The 20,411-nt window shown below is 37.7% G+C and overlaps 1 protein-coding gene across 1 annotated transcript in view; it reads right to left on the bottom strand.

The window, feature by feature from the left end:
* Positions 1 to 20,411, bottom strand: part of RB1 (RB transcriptional corepressor 1) — a 198,402-nt gene that overhangs the window by 133,500 nt on the left and 44,491 nt on the right. The window contains 5 exon segments of the mRNA XM_006109689.3: positions 369 to 446; positions 2,553 to 2,695; positions 5,291 to 5,401; positions 12,933 to 13,000; positions 14,193 to 14,231. Coding sequence (XP_006109751.2) covers positions 369 to 446; positions 2,553 to 2,695; positions 5,291 to 5,401; positions 12,933 to 13,000; positions 14,193 to 14,231 — 439 coding nt within the window.

The following is a 20,411-nucleotide window of genomic DNA, read 5'->3' as shown; positions in this document are numbered from 1 at the left end:
AGCACTGACTGCAGGACTGACTTCCGGTCGGTCGAGCCTTCGGTCATTATGGACCCTGGGTTTTTATATATTAGGATTAATGAAATTTTGAAATTCAAAAATCTACACTTAAATTTCTGAAACATTTTAGTATGAATCAATTTCTAGTTTAAATTACAAAATACTGCTTATTTATACATTTGAGTACATGTTGAAAAGGTTTTCTTGTTTCTATGTAAAGTTGGTTCATCACAATTCTTAGCTTCCTTTTCCTGAGCAAGAAGTATTTAATATACACTAAAGTGATCTTAAGAAATTTAGACAACTATTCCCCCCTCCCAAAAGTTCCAAAACACATTAACATTTTATTAAGTTTTCTTTCAAATTACCTCTGGAAGTCCATTTGAAGCTACAATTCCAAGAGAATTCATAAAAGGTATAAAATTTTTGAAATAAACATTTTTCACCTAAAAAAGATAGAGGTACATGACCATTAAAATTTTTAAAAATTAATCTCCATCACTATCACTAGAATGAAAGTGTTAACTGACATTTTGATCAATAACTTACATTCAACCTAGTGTGACACTTATATATAATTAATTTAATTATTTACCTTTAAAATTATATGAGGCAGGTTTCAGGTCCTAAAATGGAGGTGGAGTTAGAGTTTTTAATGAAATGGGATTTATAAGAAGAAAAGCCATTGAAACCAATGTCAGTATTCCACATTAAACAAATGATGAAAAGATGGGAGGCTCAAAAAATTTAATCAACTTGACCAAAGTTACACAGCTAAAAAGTGGCAGAGCTGGAATTTAAACCTAATCTGCCTAACAGCAAAGCCAAGACTCTTTTTACTTCTGCACTGCCTCTGATTTGTCCCCAAAGTATAGTTTAGTCCACTTCACACACGCCATCTAATACCAGGTTAGGGAATATTAAGTCAATTATTTTAGCATAAATCTGGGGAAATAACCTGCTTTTGTAACAAAATAATTTCACACACAAAAATAATACCCAATAACTGAATTCAAAACCAAAATAAACTGTTTTGTGGAATTATGCAAATTCATGCAAAAGCCTCCTGCTTTTAATATGGAAAATAAAGACAGTACTCAGAAAAACCTAAAGTTATATTCCGGGCTATTCTACACTTGCAATGTGTTGTGGAATTTTAAACAACTTATTTTCCTTCATTTAACTTCCTTTTACAACTTTGAAGTCTACATTTACTAAGCTGGAAATGATTTAATATCAGTTTCTGTCTTCTACTTCACAAATAAGTTGTAAGAATTAAGATTCTGTTAAACATACTAGCTTTGTTTTCTAATTAATTCCCACTTAACTAGAATATTTAAAAGGTGGGTAGTTCACTAATAATTATATAACCATAAATATATCTAACCAATAAATGCTATGTAAATAACCAAGTGTCAATTAATTAATGTCAATTATCACCAAAGATTTTAATTACCTATACTTTAAAAAGCATTACTTTAATGATTCTAAATTATAACAAAGAATAAAAAAAGTAAAAAAAAAATATTTACTCCTGATTTTAAAAATGAAATTTTACAAGTAGTTCTGAAATTCAGAGAATTAACAACTAGGAATTAGAAAACAGACTGAGCAGTAGACTGGAGTAAAAAATATATATATGTCAACCACATTTGTTAGCTTATTAGCAAAGATAATTTGTGATTCTCAAAAAGTATATATACTACACATATCTATATACATAAAGTTGATACATCTGTATTTATATGTCTATATTTATTATTTATTGAAATTAACAAAAGCCACAGTGCTAAAAACCCAGATATCTTGATAAATCATTCCAACACTTTTAAAACCCCATTTCTGCCTAGAGTTCACAGAGAAATTTCAAAGATGCAGCATTTCATATAGCTATATGATAGTAGTGAATTGTGAACAATATAACAATGTCTGAGAGAAACAGCATGGTACAGTGACAGGAGCACTGGTGGCAAGATGCCCCAGAGTCTAGACTGTTAGTAATTAGCTCAGTCTCTAGAAGCTTGTTTACCCATTACAAAAAGGAGGCAGAGTATATTATTTATAAGAGTCCTTCCAATTCCAACATTCCAGATTCTATGAACAAGATAAGCAATTCCTGGGTGTTTATGTGTATTCTCTACCAGCCATTAACATCTGATGTAATATTTAGAAAGATAGTAATTATAGAAGACTGAACAGAAATTTAATGCTGGTATCACTTATCACTAAACCAAAAACACTAGGGCTTTCTTAGCAGGGTATTTTAAAACATTAGGAGTACCAATAATCACAGAGGAATCAAAGAATAAACACATTTGAAAACTACTGCCTTAATGATTCACATTTCTGTGATTCCAGAGTGAGGGAGCTACTCTTTAAAATCAAAGTAGCTGAACATGAAAATTAAATTTTTGCTAAACATTTTGCTATTGCAAAAGGGTTAGCACTAATTACAAAAAGCAAGTTCATTACAAAAGAAGTATATACTGTTAGAAAGAACTTATATCTAAATCTACTTTAACTATTTTTAAAAAGTCATGAAGTCAAATTACCTCATCTATATTACATTCATGTTCTTTACAGAGAACTTCAATAATTCTTGTATCATTTTCTAGTTGTTTTGCTATCCGTGCACTCCTGTTCTGACCTCGCCTTGGTGTTCGAGGTGAACCATTAATAGGTATTACAGCTGTTTCTGTAAAAATGGTAAATTAGATCAGAACAATTGCAAAGTCCACTGCATAAAATAATGAAATATTTTAAATATAACTAGGAAGGTCAGAAATAATCTGATAACATTATGCTACTTTTAATTATTAGGCTTCCTTTAAAGGCTAACAGTTTTATCTATTTATTGCATATCTATTATAAATTATGTACTAAAAATAGTTTTTGCCATGCTCCTATCCTCTTCTGCCCCCAATTAGTTAAAAAATAAGCCGAAACCGGTTTGGCTCAGTGGATAGAGCGTCGGCCTGCGGACTGAAAGGTCCCGGGTTCGATTCCGGTCAAGGGCACGTACGTTGGTTGCAGGCACATCCCCAGTAGGAGATGTGCAGGAGGCAGCTGGTCGATGTTTCTCTCTCATCGATGTTTCTAACTCTCTATCCCTCTCCCTTCCTCTCTGTAAAAAATCAATAAAATATATTTAAAAAAAATAAAAATAAACTAAAATACTTAAAGCTAAATATTAGGAAGGCAAGGGGAAATAGCCAACTTATAAAGTAATTCTAAATTATCCTACTCAGTCTGCAAGGGGAAAAAATGTTTTCTGTCTTTTAAAGTATCTTAAAAATAATAAGCAAATATTTATGGATTCAATTGCGAGATAGAGTATAAAAATGAATAAATTTTTAAAATTTTAGCAAATACCATAGTAAATTATGATGTTTTCAAAAGATAAGTATATACATATTATAATGTGATACTAAATTGTGATTTCTTAAAATCTTTATATGTAGATTTTTTTTAAATTCCCTGGATTATTTTGAGCATTTCCAATTTAAACTGAATTTGGATTCAGCTATTACAGAGATTCCAGATGACTATGTATAAAAAGTATTAACTGCCTCAAGGCCCAACCAATAATTTACAAGAAATCAAGAGGTGAGAGGAACATGTTACACCAAACCACAGGATGCAATCGTAAAAAATTAAACATGGGAAACTCAACAGGATTTAATATACAAATTGCAAGGGGGAAAAAAAAGAGAGGAAGATAGAAAAAGGAGGAACTTTTTTAAAGTCTTAAAAGAATATAAATCAATTGCAAAGTATAGATCTCATGTAGATTCTTAGTCAACCTGTAAAATTTTTTAAATTACTTTTATAAGACAAATGAAAATGTGAATACTTACTAAATATTTGATGGTAGTAAGAGATCACTATTAATTGATTTTTAGGTGTGATATAATGATACTGTCATTATGCTTTTTAAAAAGTCTTTATCTTCTAGAGATACTAAAATTTATACGGATGAATTGTATGTAGAGATGTACTTCAAAATAAAATAGCTGGTAGAACTGGGCAGTAAAGGTAGGTAATAAATAAATGGAGGCTTATTATATTACTCTCTACTTTTGTATTCATCTGATATTCTCCATAATAAAAAGATAATTAAAAGTGTATCATACTCAGTCAATTCAATAACTCATCCTGGCTTCTCTTTAACACACCACTTAGAGAATTAAATGTGTATTGAAACAATACCAAAAAAAAGCCTGTCAACCTAAAGTAATATCCTACATGAAGTTATTAATATTATAACATTGAAAATATTAAGGAAAATGCATATAAAGAAATTTTTGTAAAGAAAAATTTAAAATATATTTATTGTTTTCTATTTTTTTCTCTCTCTGTTTTACATATGGTTTCTGCTAAATGACTGCCTTTATTGTCAAACCATGTTCAACAAATTTTCAAAATTCTGCTTCAGACTTCATTTTCCCATGAAGTTATTGTTCACATGGATTAATAAGGCTTCAGTTTTTCAGCCACTCAAAGACACTTTGAGACTTCCATATTTTGATCTGTCCTACATTATTTTAGTATTAATAATATTTTCATCATTTTAGGAGCCAAAGAATCAGGTCAGCCTTAGTTAATTTTACATGTTTCTGTAGTATAATAATTTTGAAATCCTACTCATGATGCCATCAGAGGAAGCAATTCCATTCTATGACAATATACTCATCTTTGCTTAATGATATCTAATTAATTTAGCAACAGTTACTTTTATTTAAATACATTTCCCATCTCATCACGCACTGAAATAGATCAACACACTTCATGTACAAAAGAAAAAAGTCGCATAATCATTACAGCACTCAATAATAAAAATTTAATCTGTTCCTGTAGAATGGACAACTCTTTCCCATGCAGTTTCATTCATATCTGTGCCTTGCCTCTTGATTTGCTCTTTATTGGGAATGCCTTCCCCCAACTTACCACAACATTCAAATCCTAACTACTATTTTCACTCAGTTCAAATGCCACCCCCTTAATATGGCCCTCCTTGCTCTTCCCCCGCTGGGAAAACTTTCTCATCTTCTAAACTTCCATAGTATTTGTTATATTTTGGCCCAGACCACTTTCTACCAAATACTCTAATTACTTGCTTACTTATCTTATCCCTCCTGCTATATCTTACACTACTTGAGAACACAGTCCACGTCTGATTTATTTATTATCATAGCCTAGGGTCTAAAACCACTTTTTGGATGTATCAGATATTAACAAACAACTGTTGAATGATGAAGTAGGAGGAGCACAAAATATTTAAAATACTTACTATACGGTTCTTTGAGCAATGCAGGAGGTGAGAGTTTGATAAAATAGTCAAGGACACATAGCATTAATTGAAATGAGATCACCAGGTCATCTTCCATCTGTAATATTTCCCCTGAATATAAAAAAGATTCACATTTTAAAGTAAAGTTAGATATTGAGATCCTTTTTTTATTTTATTACTAGAGGCCCGGTGCACGAAATTCATGCACAGTGGGGGGGAGGGTGTCCCTCAGCCCAGTCTACACCCTCTCCAATCTGGGAACCCTCGAGGGATTGTTGGCTCCCTACCGCTCGCCTGCCTGCCTGCCTGATTGCCCCTAACTGCTTCTGCCTGCAAGACTGATCACCCCCAACCACTCCCCTGCCAGACTGATCGAAACCTAACTGCTCCCCTGCTGGCCCAATCACCCCCAACTGCCCTCCCCTGCCGGCCCGGTCGCCCCCAACTGCCCTCCTCTGCCAGCCCAGTCGCCCCCAACTGCCCTCCCCTGCCAGCCCGAACGCCCCCAACTGCCCTCCCCTGCCAGCCTGGTCGCCCCCTACAGCCCTCCCCTGCAGGCCTGATCACCCCCAACTGCCCTCTCCTACAGGCCCGGTCACCCCTAACTGCCCTCCCCTGCCAGCCCGGTCACCCCCAACTTCCCTCCCCAGCAGGCCTGCTCCCCCCAAACTTCCCTCCCCTGCAGGCCCAGTCAACCTCAACTGCCCTCCCCTGACAGCCTGGTCACCCCCAACTGCCCTCCCCTGCAAGCCATCTTGTGGCCACATGGGGGCGGCCATCTTTCACCACATGGGGGTGGCCATCTTGTGTGTTGGACTGATGGTCAATTTGCATAGTACCTCTTTATTATATAGGAGAATTGATTTTAGGGAGAGAGAGAAACATTGATGTGAGAGAGATACATCGATCAGTTGCCTCCAGCCCAGAAGAGGGACCAAACCCACAACCTAGGTATGTGCCCTGACCAGGAATCAAACCCACAACCTTCTAGTGCACAGGACGACACTCTAACCAACTGAGCCACACTGGCTAGGGCAAGATTGAGAGACACTTAAGTCAGGGAAATTGTCAGTATGGATGTATCTACATACTCATTTATTCAATAGTCACTAGAGGCATGTTAAAGATTATTTTTTATAAAAACTAAGTCAGATTTGATATATATAAAAATATAAAGTTATGAAATTATAAATAAAGTAAAAGTTTACAATGAGAATTTTAAGTTTAGATATTATTATAATTCAGTCCTTACGTGTAAATTACTTTGGTCTTTTGCTTTTTTAAACTTCCAGTTTTGGTAAGAGCTATAGAATATATTCTAAAAATAATTTTCAAGTATGATATATGCTAATCTTTAATTCTATTATTTATGAATCCTCATATATTTTCATCTTAAACCCCACCCAAAATATAATAACAAAAGCCATTAAGAAAAACAAAATTAGTATATAATTGTAAAGTCATCTATAAATTATTTAGCACAAAATCCTGAAAGTTAATACAATAGCTATATAAATACAGAACTGTGAAGAAATAAATGCATATAATAAGTACCTGAGGAAAAAATAGTACAGCTATATAAAATATACAAGTCATGATCAAATATAGCTGTAACATATTTGATTATGGCTCTATGTTGTACATTATTTTTAAAAGGGAAGTTCGACACACTTTCTATTTTCTTGATATGAGACTGCTAAACCATTAATAACCCCAACAAAGCCCAGCCAGTGTGGCTCACTGGTTTGAACATTGACCTATGATTCAGGAGGTCATGATTCAATTCCCAGGTTGGGGCTAGATCCCAATAGGAGGCATACAGAAGGCAGCCAATCAATAATTCTCTCTGATCATTGATGTTTCTATCTCTCTCTCCCTCTCTCTTCCTCTCTGAAATCAATAAAAATATATTTTTAAAAAAATAATCCCAACTAATACTGATGGTGTAGAAACTATGAGAAATAAGCAACCCTGCATCAGGTAGGTTTTGCTAGATGCATAGGAATGGTACAAAAATATGTCTGTAATAATATACTTAAGAAGTTATTTAAAAATACCATACAGGTAAAGAGTGATATGAAGGAATTCTAGTTAAAAATAGTAGAGTGAAGTCAAATAAAAAGAATCTCTCTCTTCCAATCTACACTAATAAAAGAGAAACATGCAAATTGGTGTCACTCTGCTATGCCCACCAGCCAATCAGGATGAGTATGCAAATTAACCCAACAAAGATGGCGATTAATTTGCATATGCAGGCATGGAGTGAAGACTGAAGGCTCCAGCCCCAGCAAAGACTGAAGACTGATGACAACTGAAGACTGAAGAATGAAGACAACTGAAGACTGAAGAGGCTTGGCTTCTCTGCTGCAGCTGGAGCGGAGAAAGCTCCGGGCTTGGCTTCTCCGCTGCGGCCAGAATGAAGGCCTGGGTCCCAGGTGCCAGAGGACAACCGCTGCCGGCAGCCAAGGGAAGAAAGGTCTATTGCACAAATCTCTTTGTGCAACGGGCCTGTAGTCCTATATAATAAAAGGCTAATATGCAAATCGACCGAACAGCAGAACAACCGGTCACTATGACACACTAGGAGCCAAAAGCCGGGCTCATGGCTGGTGAGCGCAGCGGCGGTGGCGGGAGCCTCTCCCACCTCTGTGGCAGCACTAAGGACCCCTCTGGGGTCCCGGACTGCAAGAGGGTGCAGGCCAGGCTGAGGGAACAAAATAACAAAAGAAGAAATGTTCTCTAGTATCTAATAAAATAAAACAAACAAATATATTGGTTAAGTGTTAGCACCAATAGCAAATTTGAGATATACTGACACCAAAATTATCATTTCTTTTCTCTTCTTACTTGAAGAAAGTGGAAATTGTTGATGAGAAAAGGGTAAAATGGAGGAAAGTAAACAACTATAGCTAACTTTCTGACAAACAAAGATTCCAGATTGGGAAACAATTTGAATCCCAACACAATTCTGTTATGGGAACAGGATATAACTGCCACTAAAAGTGTTGCTTTATTTTTTATTCTAACAAAATTCTCAGAACATCAAAGACATGTAGCAGCCCTATCCAGTTTGGCTCAATAGATAGAGTGTCAGCCTGCAGACTGAGGGGTCCCGGGTTCAATTCTGGTCAAGGACACATGCCTGGGTGGCAGGCTCGCTCCCAAGTGGGGGAAATGCAGGAGGTAGCCAATCAATGATTCTCTCTCATCACTGATGTTTCAATCTCTCTCTCCCTCTCCCTTACTCTCTGAAATCAATAAAAATATTTTTTTAAAAAAGACATATTAGCATTCCAGATGAACTCTCACTTTCTCTCCCTCTGACTAAAAGTCTTTAAAAAAAAAAAGCCTGCTCTCATAGCCTTTTGGAGGAACACAAGTCACAGATAAAATGCAAAGTGAGTAAAGGGAAATTTATTCACACCACATTAAAGAAAACAGAACATCAGGTCAGGGTTGCCCACATGAAGTTCTAGTTGCATGGGGGGAAAAGCACAGAGATTATGCAAACATACTACAGCAAAGAAGAAATATAATCACAACAGAGAAGTGGGGGAAATCAGATTAAAAAAAAAACAACCCAATCTAAAAGATAATCTACTGGAAGAAAATGTCCTGAGTCCTTGAACTAACTTACAAAACAAATTTTATAAAAACAAGGAGCTAGACAACCTAAGAAAAACCTGAGAACCAAAAAACACCACTACAAACATAGTTTAGCTCAAAACAGACGGCTTGAGATAAAAATAGTCAATACATAAGAAAAACACCAGCTAAGGATCCTTAGAGGGAAAGGGGGTGGAGGAGGGAAGGAACGAACTGAAGAAGTTATATGCATACTAGAGGCCCAGTGCATGAAATTCGTGCACGGAGGGGGTTTCCCTCAGGCCAGCCTGCACCCTCTCCAATTGGGGACCCCTTGGGGGATGTCCGACTGCCACTTTAGGCCTAATCCCACCAGCAGTAGGACATCCCTCTCACAATCTGGGACCGCTGGCTCCTAACTGCTCACCTGCCTGTCTGCCTGATCACCCCTAACTGCCTCTGCCTGCCAGTCTGATCACCCCTAACTGCCCTCCCCTGCCGACCTGGTTGCCTCTAACTGCCTCTGCCTGCCTGCCTGATCGCCCCTAACTGCCCTCCCCTGCCGACCTGGTTGCCTCTAACTGCCTCTGCCTGCCTGCCTGATCGCCCCTAACTGCCCTCCCCTGCTGGCCTGATCTCGCCCCCAACTGCCCTCCTCTGCTGGCCAATTTGGTTCTGTTGGTTGGTTTCTATGCAGCGTCAAAAGCTCTGCCTCCTAGGCAGCCATTGGCTCCCCACAGCACCCAGATTTGGTTCTGATTGATTTGTTTCAATGCCAGTCAACATCAAAAGCTCTGCCTGCTAGGCAGCCATTGGCTCCCCACAGCATCCAGATTTGGTTCTGATTGGTCAGTTTCTATGCCAGTCATCATCAAAAGCTCCGCCTCCTTGGCAGCCATTGGCTCCCCACAGCACCCAGATTTGGTTCTGATTGATCGGTTTCAATGCCAGTCAGCATCAAAAGCTCCACCTCCTAGGCAGTCATTGGCTCCCCACAGCACCCACATTTGGTTCTGATTGGTCGGTGTCTATGCCAGTCAGAGTCAGAAGCTTCGCCTCCTAGGCAGCCATTGGTTCATCACAGCACCCACATTTGGTTCTGATTGGTTGGTTCCTATGCCAATCAACATCAAAAGCTCTGCCTCCTAGGCGGCCATTGGTTCTTCACAGCACCCACATTTGGTTCTGATTGGTCGGTTCCTATGCCAATTATGCCAATCAGCATCTCTGGGCCTGATCAGAGAGGCGGGCTGAACAGCAGCCCCCACAGAGGCCAGAAAAGCCCGGTTGCTGGTGAAGCTCAGAAAGAAAGAGGGAGAGAAAGAGAGAGGCAAGTACTGATCAACAGCTGCCACTGAGACTGCAGATCAGACCCTGCCTCTCTCTCTGGGTCTCAGTCCCCTGGGCAGTCAGTGCTGGGTCGCCAGGCTGCAGCACTGACTGAAGGACTTCTGTGTTGGTCAGCCTTTGGTTGTGATCGGTCATTACAACCCTGGCCTTTTATATATTAGGATATGCATAACCCATGGACATAGACAATAGTGGAGTGAGGCCTGGGGATGAGGCAAAAGTGGGGAGGAGGAGATATCAATGGGGGAAGAGGGGAGATTCCGGTAATACTTTAAACAATAAAGATAAATTTTAAAAAAAGAAAAACACTGCCTGGCAGGTATGACTCAGTGGTTGAGCATCAACCTATAAGCCAGAAGGTTTACAGCATGTGCAGGAGGCAACCAATAAATGTTTCTCTCTCACATGGATGTTTCTGTCTCTCTAAAATCAATCAACAAGGAGGTAAAGGGGAGAAAAGGGAGATATCTATAATACTATCAATAATAAAAAGTATTTTTAAAAAATCAATAAACATATCCTCAGTAAGAATTTCAAAAAAAAAGATTATATAGATTTTGGGTGTACATTTCCATGATACATGTTCAGTACATTGCAGTATGTGCCCACCACTCAAAGTCAAATCATCTTCACCATATATTTAGCCCACTTTAACCTTTACTATCCCTCTACCTACTTCCCTCTGGCAGTCACCATACTGTTACTAGTAATTGTGTCTATGGCTTTCAGTTTTATATTCCACGTATGAATGAAATCATATGGTTCTTAGCTTTAGCTGACTTATTTCACTTAACGTAACATTCACAAGGTTCATCCAAGTGGTCACAAATGGCAGTATTTTATCTTTTCTATGGCTGAGTAGTATTCCATTGTATTTATTTACATCTTTTACCAACTATCTTTTGAAGGACAGCTGAGTTTTTTCCATTTCTTGGCCACCATGTCTTAGCCCAGGGGTGGGCAAACTTTTTGACTCGAGGGCCACAATGGGTTCTTAAACTGGACCGGAGGGCCGGAATAAAAGCATGGATGGAGTGTTTGTGTGAACTAATATAAATTCAAAGTAAAAATCATTACATAAAAGGGTACGGTCTTTTTTTTTTTTTAGTTTTATTCATTTCAAACGGGCCGCATCCGGCCCGCGGGCCGTAGTTTTCCCACGGCTGTCTTAGCCCCTTGTTGGAGCTGTTGTTTGAAAATATCTTCTCCCAGTTGGTTGGTTGCCTTTTTCTTTTGTTGGTGGTTTCTTTTGCTGTGCAGAAGCTTTCTAGTTTGATATAGTCCCATTCATTTATTTTTGCCTTTAATTCCCTTGCCTTCAGGGTTAAATCCATAAAATGGTCTTTAAAACCAAGGTCCTAAGTTTAGTACCTATGTTTTCTTCTATGTAATTTATTGTTTCACTAGAGGCCCAGTGCATGAAATTCGTGCACTGTGGGGGTGTCTCTCAGCCCAGCCTGCACCCTCTCCAATCTGGGACCCTATGGGGGATGTCCAACTGCCAGCAGTCAGACATCCCTCTCACAATTCAGGACTGCTGGCTCCCAACCACTTGCCTGCCTATCTGCTTGATTGCCCCTAACTGCTTCTGCCTGCCAGCCTGATCACCCCCAACCACTCCCCTGCCAGCCTGATCAACACCTAACTGCTCCCCTGCCGGCCCGATCACCCCCAACTGCCCTCCACTGCTGGCCTGGTTGCCCGCAACTGCCCTTCCCTGCCAGCCCGGTCACCCCTAACTGCCCTCCCCTGCCGACCTGGTCGCCCTTAACTGCCCTCTCCTGCAGGCTTGGTTGCCCCCAAATGCCCTCCCCTGCCAGCCATCTTGTGACCACATGGGGACGGCCATCGTATGCGAGTGCATGATGGTCAATTTGCATATTACTTATTATATAGGATATCTTATATTTAGGTCTTTGATCCATTTTAGTTTTTGTACTTGGTGACACACTGTAGTCTAGTTTCATTCTTTTGCATATGGCTTTCCAATTTTCCCAACACTATTTATTAAAGAGGCTTTCTTTCCTCTATTGTATGCTTTTGGCTCCTTTGTCAAAAATTATTTGCCCACATACATGGGGTCTTATTTCTGGGTTCTCAATTCTGTTCCATTGGTCTGAGAATATTTTTTTGGCCCATACCATGCTGCTTTGATTAGTGTTGCTCTATAGTATAATTTGAAGTCAGGTAGTGTGATACCTCCAACTTCGTTATTTTTTTCTCAGGATTGCTTTGGTTATTCGGGGTCTTTTGTCATTCCATACAAATCTGATATTTTGTTCTATTAGTTTAAAAAATGTCATTGGGATTTTGATGGGTATTACATTGCTTTGGAAAACCCCATAATTTTAATGATGATTATTTTTGGATGGGTTTTGGGTAACTTTTCTGTTTTTCTTTGCATTTTTTTTGTATTATTTGAATTCTTTTTAGTAAGTACACATCATTTTTATAAAATCAATAAGATTATTCTTTAGGAGTTAGAAAGAGAAGAGGAATGGATATTAGAAATGAGGTATTTCCAATGTTGCTTCCAATATTAGAATTACAAGGACTTGCTAATAATTAACAAGCCACAGAAAGAACTGTGGTTGATAGGGAGAGAGGGGAGGCAACATTAAATTGAATAAAACTTTGAACTTAGTCCAAAAGAATAATCAATTATTACATCTGAAACATTATCATATAACAAACATAATGACTTTACCTTTAGCTAGTAAAAATGTGATCCAAGAAACTTTTAGCACCAACACAGAATTTATTTCAGTAGATATCCTAGTAAACAATCAGAAGGAGAAAAAAAATTTTACTATAGCTTTCTAACTATACCTGATTCCCTCCCACACACACTTTTTTAAATGCAGACTTGATTATATAATAGAATACAGTCCATTTTAAATGCACAATTTACACATGTACTTATTACTTTGTCTCAGTTAGTGTTTATACCAAGGTAATATTGTGCCCATAGTAGTAAACATTTTATTTAAAAAATTGAATTATGCACAGGAAATAGTATACTATGCTGTACTTAGTTTCCAGTTACTGAATACTTTTCTGCTCTTTGTTTTCTAATGAAAATCAACATAGTAAGCAGAAAAATAGAGGTTTGGGTTATTCTAGTTCACGGATTCATTCACTTGTTGGAATTAACAAATGAAATTAATGATTAATAGAGTTAATAAATATACAACTTTCCTTTATATTAATCATTTTCAATACTACTACTTGAATGGGGCAGAAAATCTCATATACTACTTTCTTTTCCCAAAGGAAAACTCTATAGAGATCTTACATGGGTATACTGTTGAACATATGTTATAGGTTAAAAAAATAATTTGGAAATTTTAATATAGGTTTTCATACTTATTTTTTACACAAAAATTATGTGCCTGGCCCTGGCCGGGTAACTCAGTTGGTTGGAGCATGATCCAGTACACCAAAAGGTGCAGGTTCAATTCTAAGTCAGGGTACATATATAGATTGTGGATTCGATCCCTAGTCAGGGCATGTATGGGAGGCAACCAATTGATGTTTCTCTCTAACATTGATTTTTGTCTTTCTTTCTCTCTCTCTCTCTCTCTCTCTCTCTCCCCACCCCCCGCTCTAAAATCAATAAAAATATATCCTAGGGTGAGGATTTTTAAAAAGAATATGCCTGTAATAGAACCTCAATGAAGATTTAGTCAATGAATTTGCAGTTTTCCCACAGTTGATGATACATTGCACTGAAATAACTTCCACCTTATTAGTTCCCCCGTATAGTAAAAGGCAAGTACTTCATATGATTTTTCTTTATGAGAAGATAAATAATCTGTTGGGCTTAGATCTATAATCTTACTTTATGAAGAAGCATGCTATAATCAATCAAACTAACCCAGACATTATCAACATATCTGGGATCACTCCAGAAAGATCTTTCTTAAAAAAAAAAAAGGTGAAAAATAACATGCACTGAACTACTTACAAACTGGTTGGCTGTGTCAAATATATAAGTTCACATGTCCTGAAAGGAAAAAAGAATTATATTAACATTATGGCTTTTTAAAAAGTTACTTTGTAATATTTTTCATAATTTAAAAATCAATTTTTATCATGCTTTATTAATCTTATTTAAGAAGTATATGTTTTTTAAAAATCATAGCATTATAAAACAAATTTAAAGTAGGTTTTTCCAACTATGCATTTCACACACATCATGATAATATCTAATTACAAAAGGATTGGACTTCATATGTGCATCTGTAACTCATTTGTACTTTTTAAATTGAATCTTGATCTGTTAGAATCCCAGATCAGGTCATAAAAACCTACTTAACGAATAGTCTCACTAAAATAACACAATTGAAAAGTACAATAAAACCTACTTTTTTAGGACAATGACTTCCAGAATGGCAAAATAAGGATCTTCATAGACCTGTTTCCAGTGTAATAACTATAACTGGTGAAAATTATTTATTCAAAAACATTTAAAGTCTCTGGAAATTTTCCTAAGGTTGTACAAAGCAAAAATAGAAACATTTCTTCAAGAAAATTTACTAAATTTTGGTAAGAACAATGATAGTCTGTGGAATTTAAAGAAAAACTCACTTCTTCCTCCTCTCTATCCCAGCATCACAAAGCTCTAACATGGGCAGGTGCAGCCAAGACACAAGGCTCCCTCTCTCCTGAGCTCCCAGCCTAGGACTATCTCTGGGAAGTGCAAGATACCAGCATTTTTCATCACCCCCAGCTCTGTGCTGCAGAAGGCCTATCCCATGCAAGACAAGCTGAGAGGTCTGGGGTTCCTTTCCTCCCCTCAGCCTTCATAGGACAAAAGATCCAGGAAGAGCAGATCAAAATTACTGGGGCCCTGACTTCCCTTACCCCTGTTAGCTGATAAGACAGAGGTTCCAACCAATAAAGGCAATCTGAGAAGGCAAGGCACTATGGCGCCTTCTTAACATCCCACTCAAAGCAGAGGTGTCACTCAAAAAAGTGGACACTGTTCCCACTCTGATCTCCTGAGTAGTGGCACAAAAGTGTTGCCCAGGGGAGAGATAGACCTTAAGAACACAGAGCTCTGAAACTCTCTCCAAGGGAATTAACTTCAATTAATATCAAATAAAGAGACATAAGTCATTGGAACAGAGTGTGGAAACAATCAAGGCTAAAAGCCCTATTGAAAATAATGGAGATTTTGGTGGTAAGCAAGTAAGAGAAGGCTGGTAGCTATATGAGAGTAACAACTTAAATCCTAGTCCATCTAAGAGAAAACCAGGGGGAAAGCTAAGAAGAGCTCTCCTGAGGTTAGAACAAACCTCAAGACTGGACTCAAAGATTACTCTTGCAAAGGGAGCCAAATTTAAATGGATCAGACTAATACCGTTGTAATTAACCTAATTATTAATAACAGGAAAGGAGCAAAGGGAAGGCCAGACATTATAAGCACTCTTCCTGCAATACTTGCCTGTCAGTCACTCCTTGGAACAAAGGTCGTTGGCCAGAATGTGTGTGGCCACTGCAAACTCCAGATGATTTGAAATATTTGATCCCTTAAAGAAAGGAATTCATCCTCTTGTGCTTTCAGGACCCTTCAGACTCTTGTTACTTAGGGAGCACTCTCCAGTGTTCTCCCATATCGCCCACAACCATGTGGACTCACACACACAATGGACTAATGGACTGCAACTTGCCTGATGCTGTTTTGGACCCGGCTCCAACATGGAAAGGAAATTCTGGACACTGGCTTTGCTTGTAGCTTTACTGAAACCCCAGCTACACTTCTTCTATGACTGAACTAAGGGAAAGGGAACTTTAGAAACCAGGAATGTAATTCCAAGAAAATAAAGCTTTCTCCTATATGTCATCCACTCATGAGGGCCTACAGAAATGCTTATTCCTACAACCCCACTAACCCCACTTCCCCAAGGACCCCACTTCCACCAATACCCAGGGCACTGTCAAAAAATAAAGCGATCAGTTAATTAGGGGAAAGTAAAAGCTAGGTGCAATAGCAACCGAGGCAATTAGATTAACAAGAGAGATCAGAGGAAAAGATAATCAAAGAGAACCCCACTAAAACCACTATCACCTCAGAGTGACTGTACACATGCCCAAGGCTACATGGAGGAGCAATATTAGAAGCTATACACTATGGGAAAAATAGGCTTCACTGAACTATTACAGCTAAGTCACTAGACAAATAAACAAGAAAAGAATAACAGCAGCAAGCCCCAGGATTGAGAAGAATCTATCCAGAGTTACCAAAATGTTATCAAAAATGCCAGTTTGCAAAAATTGAGTATGAAAGTGTGAACTCTACATAAGGAAAAAAGCAGGCAACAGAAACTGCATTTAAAAAACCCAGGTGTCAGATTTAACAAAGACTTCAAAGCTGCTTTTATAAATATGTTTGAAGAACTAAAGGAAACCAGGCTTAAAGGAGAAAGAAATATATGCTGGTAATGTCCCATCCTACACAGAATATCAATAAAGAGACATAAGTTATTTAAAAGTAACCAAATGGAAATTTGAGATGAAAGGTACAATAACCTAAATGAGAGATTCACTAGAGGAGCTCAACAATAGATCTGAGTTGGCAGAAGAATCGCTAAACTTGAAGACAGTGTTAAAGAGATTAAGTAGTTTGAAGAACAAAGAGAAAAAGACAAAATGAAGAGGCTCGAAGAAATGTGGGACACCAAAAAATATACCAATATATAGGGTAATGGGAGTACCAGAAGGGGAGGAGGAGAGTGAGGGGAAGCAGAAATAATACTTAAAGAAGTAATGGCTGAAATTTTCCCAAATCTGATGAAAAACATTATTCTATATATCCAAGAAAAAAAAAACAAATTCCAAGTAGGATGAATATAAAGAGATCTACACCCAGATGTATCAAAGTAAAAACAATGGAAGACAAAGAGAAAATCTTGAAAGCAGCCAAAGAAAAATGTTCCAACATTAACAGCTTTCTTCTCATTAGAAACACTGAGCATCAGAAGGCAGTGGGATTATATATTCAAAGTGCTGAAAGGAAAAAATAGTCAAACAGGAATCATATATCTGCCAAAATTACAACTCAAAAGGAAAATTGAAAGAAAGGCATTCCCAAAGAACATCAGGAAATGTACAGACAGTAGATTAACCTTGCAAAAAAATAGTGAATTAAGAAGTTCTTCAAGCTGAAAACGAGTGACCCAAGATGTAATTCACATCTACATAAAAAAATAAAAAGCACTGGTATAGGTAATTATGTAACTATAAAAGATTATGTCATTGCATATTTCTTCTCCTTTCTTCTCCTAATTGAAGTAAAAGGCAACTGTATAACACTATATATGTAATTGTATTGTTAGGCCTATAACATACAGAAATGTAATGTATGTGAAAACAGCAGCACAAAGAAGGTCGATGGGATCAAAACTTTAGTGAAATAAACAAATGACACTAGATGATAAACTGAATCAATGGGAACAAATGAAAAGAATAAGACATGGTAAATAAGAAAGTTAAAATAACAAACTCTATATATTAGTAAAAACACTGCTCTCCTTTATACTCTCAACTACTTCAAAGACATACAACTCAAATGTCTATAAACTGATGGAAGGATAAATAAAATGTATAGTTATACAATGGAATATTATTCCATAACAGTAATGAAATACTGAACTATGCTACAACATGGGTGAACCATGAAAATATGCTACATGAAACAAGCCAGTCACAAAAAAATATATAAATCAAAAATATATACACAGAAAACTAACATAATAAAAAACAGTAATAAAAAATGAATTTTTTAAATTATAGAAAAAAATGTTTAATGTCAAATATATTGTTTTTCTAGTTATCATTTTGTAACAATATAACTAAGAATAAAATTCTCTAGTGAAGATAATTACATTCTGTATATATCTGTGCTATCAAATATGGTAGTCACAAGCACCTATGAATAATGAACACCTGAAATGTGACTAGTCCAAATGAAGCTGTGCTGTAAATGTAAATTACACACTGAAGTATTAAAAAATACTTAGAGAAAAATGTAAAATATCTCTTTAATAACTTTTATATTGGCTTTGTGTTTTCTTAATGAAATGTAATTCACATAACATAAAATTCACTATTTTAAAGTCTATAAATTCAATAATTTTTATTATATTCACTTTTTTAGACAACCATCACCACTATCTAATCCCAGAATATTTCTATCACCTCATAAAGAAAACTCAATACATAAGAGCCCTTACTCCCCACTCCCATCACTTCCCACTCCCTGGCAATCACTAATCTACTTTCTGTCTCTATGGATATGTTTATTTAGACATTTCATCTAATGAAATATATGGCCTTTTGTGTCTAGCTTTTTTCACTCAGCTCTGTTTTTGAGGTTCATTTATGTTGTAGCATGTAACAGTATTTTATTCCCTTTTATGGATGAATAATATTCCATCATATGGATATATCATATTTTGTTTATCCATTCATTAGTTGACAAACATTTGGGTTGTTTCCACTTTTCGGCTATTGTGAATAATGCTATGAACTTCTGTGTACAATTTTTGTGTAAATGATACATGCTGAAATGAGATATTTTAAGATATATGGGTTAAATAAAATGTTAAAATTAATTGCACTTGTTCCCTTTTACTTTTTTGTCATGTAGGTACTAGAACATTTAAAATGCATGTCTTGTACTGTATTTCTTTTTTTTAAGTACATTTTTATTTATTTTATTTTTTATTATTATTTTTAATAGATTTTTATTGATTTGAGAGAGGGGGAGAGAGATAGAAACATCAATGATGAGAGAGAATCATTGATCGGCTGCCTCCTGCATACCTCCTACTGGGGATTGAGCCCACAACCCTTGACTAGAATTGAATCTGGGACCTTTCGGTCTGCAGGATGATACTCTATCCACTGAGCCCAACTGGTTAGGGCCCTTGCACTGTATTTCTATGAGACAGCACTAATATTGCTAAAAATAGCTTTAAAAAACTACTGTTTAAAAAGCCCTTAGCATGTTCTAGAAGACAAGATAACCAGTAACATTATTTTAGTTAATTCTTATATTACCCTAAAAAGAAAGCATTATTAGCTATATTTTACAGATTGAAATTGAGGTTTAGAAAAGTTAAGTATTTTACCCTAGCACATAGTTTTAAAAGAAAAAATTAATATTCATACCAGGATTTGTTTAGCTTTTCTAAAGGTGTAATCACTACAGCCTGTTGCCATATCTATACTAATAAAAGGGTAATATGCTAATTAGACTGGACATCTTCCAGACATCCATCCGGATGTCCTTCCGGACAAAGCCACAGTGGTGGGGGCCGAGGCAGAGGCGGTTAGGGGCGATCAGGCTGACGGGAGAGCAGTTTGGGGCGACCAGGCCGGCAGGGAAGAGTGGTTTGGGGCGACCAGGCAGGCAGGCAGGTGAGTGGTTAGGAGCCAGCAGTCCCGGATTGTGAGAGGGTGCAGGCCGGGTAGAGGGACTCCCCCTCCCTTGTGCATGAATTCCATGCACCGGGCCTCTAGTCCTATCTACTAATAGACAAACATGGTAATTGACCGTACCTTCGCTATGCCTCCCACTGGCTAATCAGCAAGATATGCAAATTAACCCAACCAAGATGACAGCCGGCAGCCACACAGCTGAAGCGAGCAGGAGGCTTACTTGCTCCAGTGATGGAGGAAGCCAAGGTTCCCCGCCTGCCGCAGCCCGGCTCGGAGCTCCAAAAGCAACAAAGTTTCAATTATAGAAAGTAAATAAATCCCAGAATAAAAAAAAAAGAAAAAAAGGAGATGCTGGAAGCTTCAGTCGCCGGCCAGCCTGAAAACGGCCCCCAGTCCCTCACCCAGACTGGCCAGGCACCCCAGTGGGGGCCCCCACCCTGAAGGAGGTGTGACCAGCTGCAAACAGCCATCAGCCCCTCACCCAGGCTGGCCAGGCACCCAAGTGGGACCCCCACCCTGATCTGGGACACCCTTCAGGGCAAACCAGCCGGCCCCCACCCGTGCACCAGGCCTCTATCCTATATAGTAAAATGGTAATATGCAAACTGACCCTAACAGCAGAAAGACTGGGAATGACTGGTCACTATGACACACACTGACCACCAGGGGGCAGACACTCAATGCAGGAGCTGCCCTCTGGTGGTTAGTGCGCTCCCACATGGGGGAGCTCTGCTCAGCC

This window comes from Myotis lucifugus, unplaced genomic scaffold, assembly GCF_000147115.1.
Source record: "Myotis lucifugus unplaced genomic scaffold, Myoluc2.0 scaffold_7, whole genome shotgun sequence".
NCBI classification, from domain to species: Eukaryota; Metazoa; Chordata; class Mammalia; order Chiroptera; family Vespertilionidae; genus Myotis; species Myotis lucifugus.
The sequence above is the reverse complement of the archived record's forward strand: the minus strand, read 5'-3'. Positions and strand labels throughout refer to the sequence as shown.